This window comes from Delphinapterus leucas, chromosome 1, assembly GCF_059928025.1.
Source record: "Delphinapterus leucas isolate spDelLeu-1000000601 "Yukka" chromosome 1, BTC_Dleu_Yukka2, whole genome shotgun sequence".
Lineage (NCBI taxonomy): Eukaryota > Metazoa > Chordata > Mammalia > Artiodactyla > Monodontidae > Delphinapterus > Delphinapterus leucas.
The window spans coordinates 11923198-11936201 of NC_143129.1; the positions used below are offsets into that span (position 1 = coordinate 11923198).

The 13004-nt window shown below is 38.8% G+C and overlaps 1 protein-coding gene across 1 annotated transcript in view; it reads left to right on the forward strand.

Annotated features, from left to right (window-relative positions):
* The window catches only part of KCNT2 (potassium sodium-activated channel subfamily T member 2), a 180760-nt gene that overhangs the window by 114750 nt on the left and 53006 nt on the right, over window positions 1–13004 (forward strand). The window contains exon 13 of the mRNA XM_089901855.1: window positions 12818–12919. Within this exon, the coding sequence (XP_089757981.1) occupies window positions 12818–12919 (102 nt within the window). The remainder of the gene's footprint in view (window positions 1–12817; window positions 12920–13004) is intronic.

Consider the following 13004-nt stretch of genomic DNA (forward strand, 5'->3'; position numbering starts at 1 on the left):
AAGACAGATTAAATAACTGTTGTGCCCAACACACAGTGAGGCCAAATACACTGAAAGGTCAGAGTTTGGAGCAGAGAAAGGTTTATTGAAGGGCCAAGCAAGGAGAACGGGGCAACAAGTGCTCTAAAGACCTGAACTCTCTGATGGTTTTTGGGGAAGACATTTTATAGGCAAAATTTGGGGAGGGGGCTGCAGGGTGTGTTACTCTCCTCTGATTGGTTGGAGGTGGTATTCCAGGAATCTCAATCATCAACCTTCTCATTCCAACCAGTCTGGGTTCACGAGCTTATGCTCTGCCTAAAGTTACCATCCTCCACCAGGGTGGGAGCCTTAGTTCCCACAGAGCTCAGAGATATGTATGTAAATGTTTTGTACATCCCCCAAGGAGGAACCACTACCAGGCCCCATTGCTGTACTACTCTTTTCTTTTCTTTCCTTGCCTTTTTTCTTTTCTTTTCCTTTCTTTATTGAAGTATACTTGATATACAATACAGTGATTCACAATTTTTAAAGGTTATACAAACTAGTGAATATAACAAAAAAAGAAGCAGACTCACAGATATAGAGAACAAGCTAGTGGTTGCCAGTGGGGAGAGGGAAGGAGGGAGGGGCTATATAGGGTTAGGGGATTAAGAGAAACTGTAGGTATAAAATAAGCTATAAAGATATATGGATAACAGGGGGAATATAGCCAGTATTTTATAATAGCTATAAATGGAGCACAATTGCTTCTTTCTGCATTCCCTCACTCCCCTAATTAGTAAGTGAATCTGCCCTTTGGAACTCAGGGAAGGTCTAGGAGACTGAAAAACAAAAGGCAGTATCCTGCTTAGTTTCATTGAGTAAGTGCAGTAAGAGAAACTTAAAGCCATTCATGTTTAGAAAGCATCCCTTATGTCAAACTGCTTTAACAGCATGGAAAGGGTGGGAATCACAGCTGAATGGCTGAGAACCCAAAGGCAAACCCACGGATGGGAATCCAGTGGAACCCATGCTGACCTGGTGTGGTACAGTCTCCTCCATGACAAGAGAGGGAGGCTCACCCCATGATGAAGAAGACAGGCTCTACTACTTTGTAGGATTGGAACCTGGATAAATCTATGACACGTTTGTAGCCTTGGGATTTGTCTCTGGAAAATAGTGGTAATAGCCAAATGATAGGGTCATTGCCAAGATCACACCACACAATCTAGTCACAATATTTAGCCCAGTTTTGGCATATAATCAGTACTCAAATAAATAGCCCTAAACTCATAATTATAAATTACTATTGTCAACATCATCACTAATAAATATTCTATTGTGTGTATTCAGTTTTATTCCAGATCAGTTGATGTAAGGTCATAATTGTGGAAGAGATTTTCATATTGGTAAATGTGTGTGTCTATATTATTGTGTATCTACTGCATGAGGGAAAAAGAAGAACAAAATGAATTTTGATCTCTTTGGGGGAATTAATTAAAAATAAAATCTTCATCCAACCTAGAAGTCCTCTTCAGAAATGTAGAAAAGTTTTGTTTGAATAAGCACGAAACCAGACAGTCATATGCATCTCAGCAATCCACTAAAGACATTGCAAAGAAAGAAAGACATCTTATCCTTTTATATAGCCAGGCAGATACAGTCATTTACATACATGTTAACTGTCTTGATCCAAAGGAAAAATAAAATGTCTTCTAACTTTGTAGCAAGCAAAAAGTTACAACTTGGAGCCAGGCACCTAGGCTAAGCTCCCAAAGAGAGAGACAGGATACATTACATTCACATTTCAAAAAGATAGTTCCAAGGCCCCCCCACCCCCACCCCACCCCCACCCCCCTTGAGAGCATTCCCGGGATACAAAGCTAGCTAGAAGTTATTCAGACTTTGTATCCATCTCAAAGAGACATGGAAAGGATTTACAATTCCAAGTTATTTTTAAGGAAACTCACTAGGAAAAAGAAGTGGGAGAGGGGAGTTTTCTTTCTTTTTTGGCATCGGGGAAATTCATTTTTTTTAGATTTATGTTTACCCTTGCATCTTCTAGATATTTCCCAAGAAGAATACAAAAAATCAATACATTACCTAATTATTAGGAACAGAGGAGTTAGGAGAAGTGGAATTGAAACCAATGGTTTGAATGCTATAAAACCATGGAAAATCCTTTTTTAATTCACTTATTATCATTTTTATCCATTGAAATAGGATCGTCACATAGAAATGTTTTAGACTGTTGTGCTATTGTGGGTTGAATTATGTCCCTCCACCCACCAAAAAAGATGTGTTGGTGTCCTAAGCTCCACTACCTCAGAAGGTGACATTATTTGAAGGTAGGGTTTTTACAGAGATAAGCAAGTTGAAGAAGGCCATTGGGGTGGACCCTAATCCAAAATGACTGGCATCCTTGTAAAAAGGGTAAAGTTGGACACAGAGAAGACACATTTAAAGGGAAGACAGCCATCCACAAGCCAAGGAGAGAGACCTGGAAGAGAACCTTCACTTACAGTCCTCAGAAGGAACCAAAAAGTGCCAACACCTTGATTTCAGACTTTGAGCATGCAGAACTGAGAGGCAATAAATTTCTGTTGTTTAAGCCACTCAGTTTATGATACTTCCTTATGGCAGCCCTGGCAATCTCACACACATGGCATCAGTGGTAATGGTAACTGTTCATTTCTAATCAGTGCTTCTTATCACTTATACGTATACAGTTAGTTTACTGTTTAAAGTAATTATCTTCCTATGTTTGTATTCTAAGCACAGGGAGGTAGTTTTAGTATTAGGAAACTGATCTTTGTTTCCAGTATTCAAATACATTCCCAATAATATTTTCTAGAGTTACTGTTGGCTGAGGAAGTGGTGGATTTTTATTCTCCTGAACGCAATTATGAATATCGTTTTATTCTACCTACAATTAGATGCACCTGCACCTTCACGGATGGGGCCTTCACCTTTAGAAACACAATCAAGGTTTTGAATTTAAAACAGACACCAGCTTGGCTGCTTAAGACACTTTTTTTTGTCATGAAGTGGTTGTCATTCAAATTGAAGAAGTGATAGGATTTGCAGGAATGAGTATGGAAGGTTAGCCTGCATTCAGCCTGGTAGCTGATGTGTTCTTGGTAGACCTTGCATTCTCGTAGATATGTCGTTGCCATTGCTAATGAAGGAATACTCTTCAAGGTTTCTCTGGAAGCAACAACTCACTGAAGAATATCCACAATAATAACTTCCTAATGGACCAGACCATCATGCTTTAGTTTGTATTTTTTTCATCTGATTATTCTTTCATCGTTGCTGAGTTGTTTTATTTTCTATTACATTATCTTTCTTGTCTTGGATATTGACATTACCTTACTGCTACTGTTTACTCAAAAGTAGAGTCGTCCCTCGGTATCCATGGGGGATTGGTTTCAGGACCCCTCCCTTCTCACCCCACCCCACTCCAGCAGGGACCAAAATCTGAGGATGCTCAAGTCCCTTATATAAAATGGTGGTGTAGTGTCTGCGTATCACTTACGCACATCCTCCTGTGTACTTTCAATCATCTCTAGATTACTTATAATACCTAACACAATGTAAGTTCTATGTAAATAGTTGCCAGTAGGTGGCAAATTCAGGTTTTGCTTTTAGGAACTTTCTGGAATTTTTTTTCTCCAGTATTTTCAGTCTGTGGTTGGTGGAATTGGCAGGTGTGGAACCTGCAGACACAGAGGACCAACTGTACTTCCCATGTTCAGTCATTGGTCATTGGGTCATTGACACTTCTCCTAAAAATCTGATGTAGTGGGCAGCAGAAACACAGTATGAGAGCTAAGCAAAGATGGGAAATGTGATGGGTAACAAGGAACCCGAAGAGAGGAAAACAACAATAGAAAAAAAAGAGAAATTTTTTGTCTCATCTCCCTCTAAAGACTTATTTCATTTCTCTTATTTTGATGCATTTCATAAAAATGAATTTTATTCATGCTTATGGTGCAATTTGCTTCAAGACTGCTTTTTAAAAATTGCTTTTGAACCTTCTCCTGTGATGATCATAATTACACTTTAGCAATCATATGGTAATTACACATTGATGTAAGAAGAAAGGTAATGAAAAAGTGAGATGAATAATACAGTATAATAAAAAATAATAATTGGTCTCTGTCTGTAGTTCCTGACACAGCACTTCAAAAACTCTTGGAACTTCCTAAGTGATAGGAGTGTCTTCTGTTATTCATACCTTTCAACCATGCCTGATTTTATGTTAACAAGGCAACTCATGGAGGGGCCTTGAAGATTGAAACTTTCAGTACCTCCTCACCTCCCTGCTTCCAGGGAAGGGAAAGGGGCTGGAGATTGGGTTTAATCATGTGGTTAATGAGTTAACTAATCATGCCTACATCATGAAACTTTGATAAAACTCTGAAGAATGAAGCTTGAGGGCTTCCTGATTGGTGAACATATTGATGTACCAGGAGGGTGGTGCCCTCAGACTCCATGGAGACAGAAGCTTCTGTGCTCAGGACCCTCCCAGACTTGCCCTGTGTGCCTTTTCATCTGTTGTTCATTTGCATTCTTTATATTAAGATGATAATCATTAAGTATAGCACTTTCACACGTTCTGTGAGCATTCTGGAAAATTATTGAAACGGAGGCTGTTATGGGAAGCCCCAGATTTGTAGCTGGATGGAGAAGAAGTGCTGTTGGTTTGGAGACACCAAGGACTTGGAGATGGTGGCTGAAATGAGAGCAGTCTTGGGGGTCTGAGCCAACTCTGAGTAGTGAGCGTCAGGATTGAATTGTAGGACACCCTGTTGGTGTTAGAGAATGAGTGTCAGAATAGAAACAGTCATGTCTATAAATCATATATTGCTATGTAGTCAGTGGTAGAGCAAAATAATACACATTGGAGATATATTCTGGGAGAAATAGGCAAGTATATCATTTACTTTTTAACATATTCGCCGTCTTAAAGCCAGAAGGCAAAATTTTACATATTCTCAATTTAAATTCAAGCCACTAAATATTCTCTGAGCACCTACTATGAGCCATATGCCTTCCTCAATGCTAGAAGTTATGAATTTGAATAAAACACATAGAATTTGTAATTTGACGGGAGACAGATATATCGGAACAAACAAACACATTGCCGTATTCTTTTTTTTTCTGTCCAAACAACTTGGACTACTTTTTATTCATAATCTAAGTGCTATAATGACTGAGGGAGAGTTTGGTGCTATCTTCCAAATTCATTAGGAAAATTTCTTATCCAATTTTTAAGAAAATATTTACCTTCCCCCATATTGGTCCAGGAAGAATTTGAGAATGCTAATTAGTTTCTATTGCTTTTAAATGTAGTAAAGCACTGCCTGATCTACTCTAGAGGAGTGATGATATGTAATTTATATATGGATAACTATTTTAATGTACAAATGTATCTACTAAGAATGTGCGTAGTGAAGTCCAGTGGTTAGCACTCGGCGCTTTCACTGATGGGGCCTGGGTTCAATACCCGGTCCAGGAAGTAAGATCCTGCAAGCTGTGCAGCACAGCCAAAAAAAAGAAAAAAAGAAAAAAAGAGTGTGCATAGTATTACGATTTCACACAATAGTTTCAAAGTTGTCACAGGCTGAATGTTTATGCCCCCCCACACACCAAAATTCACATGTTTAATCCTTCAACATCCTTTCTTTCTTTATTTCTGAACCTACATGTCTTTCAGAAGCTTCCACTTTTCCAAATTTCTCAATTCTCAGGAGCATCAGGGCCTTCGCAGGAGAACAGGGTGCAGGAAGCCATTTGTGTGTATTGTTTGTAAAACACATATTTCTAACATATAAGTGGCGTGGTTGAAGTCCAGTTTTGCCCATCACTCCTAGTGTATGGCTATTGTCTCAGTATAATTACTAGGAGCTCCTGTCAAGATGTCCTGATTTGGATGGTTAACTACATAATCACCCTATTTATAAGGCAAGGACCACTTGTATTTTAGTGTAGGAGGATAATAACATTGCTTAGAAGACCCTGCATTCCTCTCTAAGATAAGGAAGAGGGTCCCGCACACCCCAAACTCCTTCAGCATGAACTTGCCTTGGGTTGACTCAAGGGTTTTTTGGGACGTGAGTCTGAGTTAGCCTTGAGTCCTCATAAACAAGGTGGACTCCCTGAGTGTCCATCAAATGCACCCCCTCTAAGCTGCCACTTAGACTGGAACAGATGTGTGTGTGCGTGTGTGTGTTTGTGTACGTGTGTGTGTGCATGGGTGTAGTGGGAACCTACTCTTTCCAGTAAGAAGAAAAGTGGACATTCAGAGAGAAATGCTCTTTATTACTAGAATCGCCTCCTCTTTCTGTTTGCAATATAAAGAGAGGAGAAATGAAAGAAAGAGAAAGAGAGGTTGATATAAAGCCACCGATGGCCCAGGGTCCTCTCCTCAGTTCCCAAGCACACACTTCAGTGAGAGGCTCTGATAGGAAACCTGTTCTGGAAGAGCCAGCGCATCTCAGAGCTGCTATGCAGAGCCCCTGTGATGGGGTACCTTCTGTAGAGATGAGTCTCTTTCTGGGGAAGGCTCTGTAAACAGGATACATAAAACCCTAGCAACTCATTGAAGGCTTTGGTATTTTAATATAAGGATTTTCTGTATTTGCATTCAAAAGGCCACTCCCTGGGCAAGCAGTTTTGTGAGAGGAAAGGCAGAGTTAGTTTCCCCAGGACCTGAGAATTTGGAAATAGGATTTGAGGGTTGTTGGTGAACTAGGGTAGGGACAGGGAGAAAGAGGGAGGAAAAGAGGGGAAAAAAAGAAGACGTTATGTCAAACAGTGTAAAGAAGGTCAAGTAGGATGAATGGTGAGAAAAGCCAATCGCTGAGAAAATACGGATAGAAACCATTAATTTATGCCAATAAAATTCTTGACTTTTTTTCACCTCCCACACCGTTCTGCTAAGTCCAACAATTTTATCTTCTATTCCATATGGTACGGGATGGACACAGTTTAAAAAAAAACACAGTTTCTGCCAGAAACACATCCCTTCTTCCAACAAAAGCATATGTTCATGATAACAAACCAAATGAAAGAAATAGGTAAGACCAAGGGTATTAAAGTGTCTGGGATCTTTTAATATTGATTTGGATTTCTCAGATTTCTTTTAGGTATTTTTAGATAAGTGGTTGTTAGGAAAACACAAAACCATCATGGAAGCTTCAGTTGAATCTAGAATTCTACTAAGGAAGCAAATACGATATGTCTGATAAAAAGGTATTATATATTTATACTAGAAGCAATCATAGAAATATTTACTATTGTATTTTATAAAACACAATAGTCAAAAGAAATACTAAAGTCAGAGAAATTTATATAACACAAGCATTGTAGTTTTTCCATCTTCAAACCTAAAGAACCAAAGTGAGAAGAAGGGGTATTGAGTAAACCTCAAAGGGTTTCCTTCCTCCCTCTTAATATAAATGTTTTAAACTTTATGCAACAAATTTTCGCTAGATGTAGGCAACTACTATAAGTGGAAAGGATTTATTCATTTGTTCAATAAAATTTCATTGACTGTGTGCCAGGCATTGTGTTAGGCATTGTTCTGGGACTCACTGAGCTACCTCAGACCAACAGTTAACTAATAAAAAAATAAACAAGGAATTAGAGATTTCAGAAGATCTCTGAAAGTCATAACAGGGTTATATTCAAAAGTAACTGGGGAACGCCTACTTTAAATAAGGTGATAAAGTAAGGTCTCTTTGGGGAGGTGATATTTGAGCTATAATGATAACACCAGACCAGCCCAGTCAAAACTTGGAAGTATCAGTACAGGAAGAAAGCAAGCAATATCAAGTCCACAAGGTGATGCATCATTTGATGTGTTTGAAGAATTACTAGTAATAGAAGACAGTAAGTGCTTACTATACATAATACTTTTAGATGTTTTATCTTGTTTATTTATTAGAATGACAATGCAATGTCATCACCAATATGAACCCCATTTCACAGGTGATGAAACAGAGGAAGAAGGAACTTAAGTAACTTGTACGAGATCGTCCGACCAGAAGTGGCAATACTTGACTGGTCACCTTGTCTGTCTGTAGAATCCAAGCTCCAAACCACTGTGTGTTATACTGTCTGTTGGATCCATATTTTTAGCAATTGGACTTCTCTACTAACCTTGAAACTCAAGTCCAAATTAACTTATAGTCTTCTCTTCTTCCACCTTTCCTTTTTTTACAGAAGGGCACACTTATCCACCCAGTTATCCAGAAAGTGGGATATCATCCTCATCTTCTCTCTACTACCCAATTCAGTCAAAAATCCCCTCAAATTTAATGTCTGATGTCTAAATATATTTGAAGAAGATCTGTTTCTGTAAACCTTCATTTCTCACTAGAATTGCTGCCTTAACACCCTCGTTTAACTTGCTTGGTCTCCCCGTGCCACCTCCCCATTTCCAGTCCATTTTCCATATTGTCACCAGAATGACCATTCTAGAAATGTGGCCATATCACTCCTCCTCTTAAAAAATATGTAAGTTTTTTCTCATTACACTTAAGGTACAATTCAAAATTGTTGACATGATTTCAAAATGGGTTCATTGTATGTCCTGTTTTTCCTGGAGCTGTCCCAATTTTCACCCTTGTTTTTCAGTGTAATTCTTGATAACATCGTTTTTCTTCTCAAGTGTCCTGGAACTTTAACATCTAATTCCTGGCTTCTGTTCCAGCCTCACTTCTGACCTGTTCTTCCAGCCCGTACACTCACACTCAATGCTGTATTCAAACAGAATTGCTTATAGCTCCTCAAGTCTTTTAAGCTTTATTCCTATCCAGCTTCTAGCATATGCTGAACCTTTTGTTTATAACTTTCTGCTTAACACCTGCCCTTCCCAAATTTACTGGCTAATTTCTACTCATATTTGCGTCTCCAGTTAGACATCACTTCTAATTCAGTCTCTCGACTTTTCCACCAGAAGACTACGGTAGACGCCCTTCCTACGTGCTACCCAAGCATCTACCCCTGTTTTGTTGCATATTCTCACCCCGGTGTCTTCCCTATTTGTTTTTGGTATCATTCACAGTTTGTGAGTTCTTGTAGGCAAGGAAAGTATCCATATTTGTTTACTAGTGCCTGGTCCATATTCAATGCATAATAATTCTATATTAACAGAATTTATGAGTTCTATACAGGAATTCTGTATGCCTAGCACTAAGGATAATGCCCTATGTAGAGTAGACTTGTCAACACGTATTTGTTAACTGACTAATTTAGTAAATAAATGAATGAGTTAATGTTTGATTGGAACCTTTAATAATGAATGACTTATAAAATGATACTTATCAATAGGTTTCAGATGTGTGGAAAAAGGAAGAGAGTACCTTTCCTTCAGTGTAAGCCCTGAAGGTAAAAGAATATTTCTGTATTTGGAAAATACAGTGTATGAAAATGTAACTGAACCAAAATTTTTTTAAATTAAATGTGCTACGTAATGTAATTTAACTGAAGCATCTATGTAAATGTAGGTATATAATAAAAGAGAACATTTGACATATTGGTTAAACCTTTATTAAAATTAGAGAACAACCCACTGGATTTAGGAAATGTATCTTTTCCGTCAGTAAATCATTGAGCAGGGATAATGTGAGTGAAAGAAACTGCTATATGCCAAAGATCACCCTGCCTCTGATCCACTGAGCTTACCATACACTCAAGTTTTTGTCAGGAAATTCTTAGGACAAGCTCTTTTCATGAGGATATGTTGCTTTTTCACAGAAATCTTGCCTTTGAGTTCTCCAGGCATGTATTCCGCAAGAAAGTCTGAATCTTAGAGTAAACTGATTTTAGATTTATGAACAAAAATTTACATTATTGCAATTGTTTGTATATGAATTGGCAGCATCGTGTTGGATGACTGGGTGTTACAAAAGACTAGAGGTTGGCAAATTAATAGTCGGTTTAAGCCCCAGCAAGTACTGTAGCAGTAGGATGCAAAGGGGGAATAATTCTAAGGATAAATGCTGGAGTTTGGAAGTTTAATAGATGGACTGGGGAGAGGGATGCGGAGATGGTGGTCAGAGATTCTCTGATTGACTAGTCAGTACCTTTGATTAACTAGTTAGGTGATTATTCAGCATGATGAGAAATTCATTTTAGTAAAGCATGAGGTTATGTTTACAGAAAGATATTCATGATCAAAGTTCATATGGTATTGTATAGACATGCTTTGTAGTGAACTATAGTAGCAGTAATTTCTGTACATGACCAAGGGTTTATTGCAGCATTTCTTGTCCTGTTCTCTCTTTTTTTTTAAGGGTAGTATTAACCAATGACAGGAGTAGAAAAGTCAACATACAGATGTTAGAAGGAGAACTTACAGGACACAGATTTGTGACGCTTTGAATGCAGCACTTTGGATGTGATTCTAAAAGCTTTTATTGAGCGTTGTCAAATGTGTAAGCTTCACAGGGATGGACATCATATTTATAAATGCCCTTCTATAAGTGCTACCATAGATGTGAAATTCCTAACCTTAATATCGTCTTTGAAAATGTTAAATTGAGAATTCTGTTGACTTACGTTTTAAGAATTGGCGTACTGTATTACTGCAAGAGATTTGATTTTCAGCACAGTGCAACCTTCTTTCAAATGCATATGTCTTTTTTTCTAATTCCATTTTGTTTTAAAACACATTTTAAATGTAGTTTTCTCATTTAGTAAAAGTTGTCTAATTGGAAAAAAAAAAAAAACTATTCAGGCTGATAGCTGTAACTGAACTTTGGGAAAGATGTGAACGCTAATGTATGGGTTTAGAAGTCCTAAGATGAGATATTTAAAGCCAAAAACTAGACGGTTTCACACTGAGAGAGCAGAGGAGAGGCCAGAGTTGGAATCATGTTCTAATCACTAAATTATGGCTTTTCTCAGTCTTCCTCCGACTTGATTTTTGAACAGTATTTGAGACCACATCTTCCTCTACAGCTGGAACGTGCTCAGTGTGTCCGGCTCCTCGGATCTCCGTCTGTGCAGCCACTGCGCACTCCCTGCCTCCCACCCACCCCAGCCCCACGTATGATCACCTTGGGAACATTCTCCTGTGCCTCTCCATCGCCACCACCCGACCACCACGACTCTCTGAGTCTAACCATGAACAAATTAATTCCCTGTCTAGTTCCACTGCAGCTAAGTCTGCATCAAATAATAATAAAAAAAAGAACAAAACTTGATTTAAAAATTTTAAGGGACGAGAAAACATGCAAAAGCATAAAATCGTGCTTTGCCATGTGTCCCAAGCCCCTTGTTAGCTAGAGGAGTGAACAATGAACAGAGATGATGGTCCTTGGCTTAGAAGATCCCAGGCAGGTAACAGAGATCCCGTCGCCAAGTTCTGGGAAAGAAGACCCTGAATGAGCCGTGTGCAGAGCCCAGCAGTCTTGCTGTTTCCCACCTGACCTCGTGACAGATGCTGGACTTCAGATTCTTAGGGTCTCGGCACTTTATTTTGGCTACTTGCTTTAACATGGGCTGAAGATCTATGGTTTTGGCAGTACACCTTAAGAACCAGATGTGGCCCCCAATTCACAGGAAAGCCTGCCTATCCCTGCAAGAAGACAGCTCATTCCAGGCATCTCCTAACCACCAAGGTGGTTCAAATGAAGCATTTTTGACACCAAGCCTAGTAAATCAGAGACTGCGTTGTGATGTAATGGACACGGACACCAAGGGGGCACCACTTGCGTATCCCTCCTTCTGTCTACATCTCAAGTGAGGATGTCCTTATAGTCTGGATGGGCCTAGATGTGGTGGAATAACTCCTGTTTCTCCCTGAAAGGTTTGATTCTGAGCACCAGCCTCATCTGTCTGTCCAGGGGAAGCCCAGGGGTCAAGTCTCTCTAGTACCATCATGACAGCAAGCAGCAGCAGTGGCCCCCGTCCTCTCCAAGACCCCTTCCTTCAGCAATGCTCCCTCCCCTCCATTCTTAAAAAGGGGGACCCAGAGACGTCCCCTCCCTTGAGATCTCCCAAATTTGCTACATTAGAAACAGGGGCTTCCTCCCATTGCCTCTGAGAGCGAGGGGTGATTTTTTTATTGGCTTGGCTGTGTCTTGTATTTCTTGTTAAATGGAAGTTGGCAGCAAAAGAAACGAACATTTTTGGGGTTACCACTTAAGTACAAGGTTAAGTTTCATTCTTAAGAAATTCCTTCCAATCTTACACAAACATCGGGTCTTAGGCCTTCATTTATTAGCAGGCACTAATAGCAACAGAATTTTTCAAAAGAAAGCCTCATCCACCGTAATACACACGCAAACACACACACTTTTTTTGTCACTTACAGAAGCTTAGCTGGAGATTGGTATGGTTGGCACAACTTTAAAGGCAGATGGGTAAATTAAAACTCGAATGACAGAAAGCTAGGAACCACTGGTTGTGATCGCCCTTACTTGCCTATGTTTTTTGTCCTCACATATGAGAATATTCAAAAGCAGATATTCTAGATGTTAGGATACATTATGTGGCTTTAGGTTTTTTTATATTTGATGAAATAATGTTATTATGTGTGTTCCTTTTATTAATGTCACTTCAAATCCTGTTCAGAAATAGGTACTAAGAGTAAATAAATGTTTAATGTATGAAAGGATTAAGCTTTCTTTACTATTGGGTATTTTTAACCAGGAAAACTTGGTTATGAAAAGTAAAGGGACATTAAAAATACAATTAAAAGTGAAGTCATGACACATTCATAGTTAAGAACCACGTGATAAAAATGGCTTTCTTCACGTATGTTAGGAAAATTTAAGTAAGTAGAAAAGCATAAAATAGAGAATGCTCACAAATTTTTCTTTTTCAAATTTCTGAACAGAAAGAAAGAGAGCGAGGTTCTAATTTGGCCTTTATGTTCCGACTGCCTTTTGCTGCCGGGAGGGTGTTCAGTATCAGCATGTTGGACACGCTTCTTTACCAGGTATGCAGTGTTTCTTGTTTCTGTCTAAAATGTTTATTTTCTATTTTCTTTAGATTCTATCAAACGCATAATACAACTAGTGTTT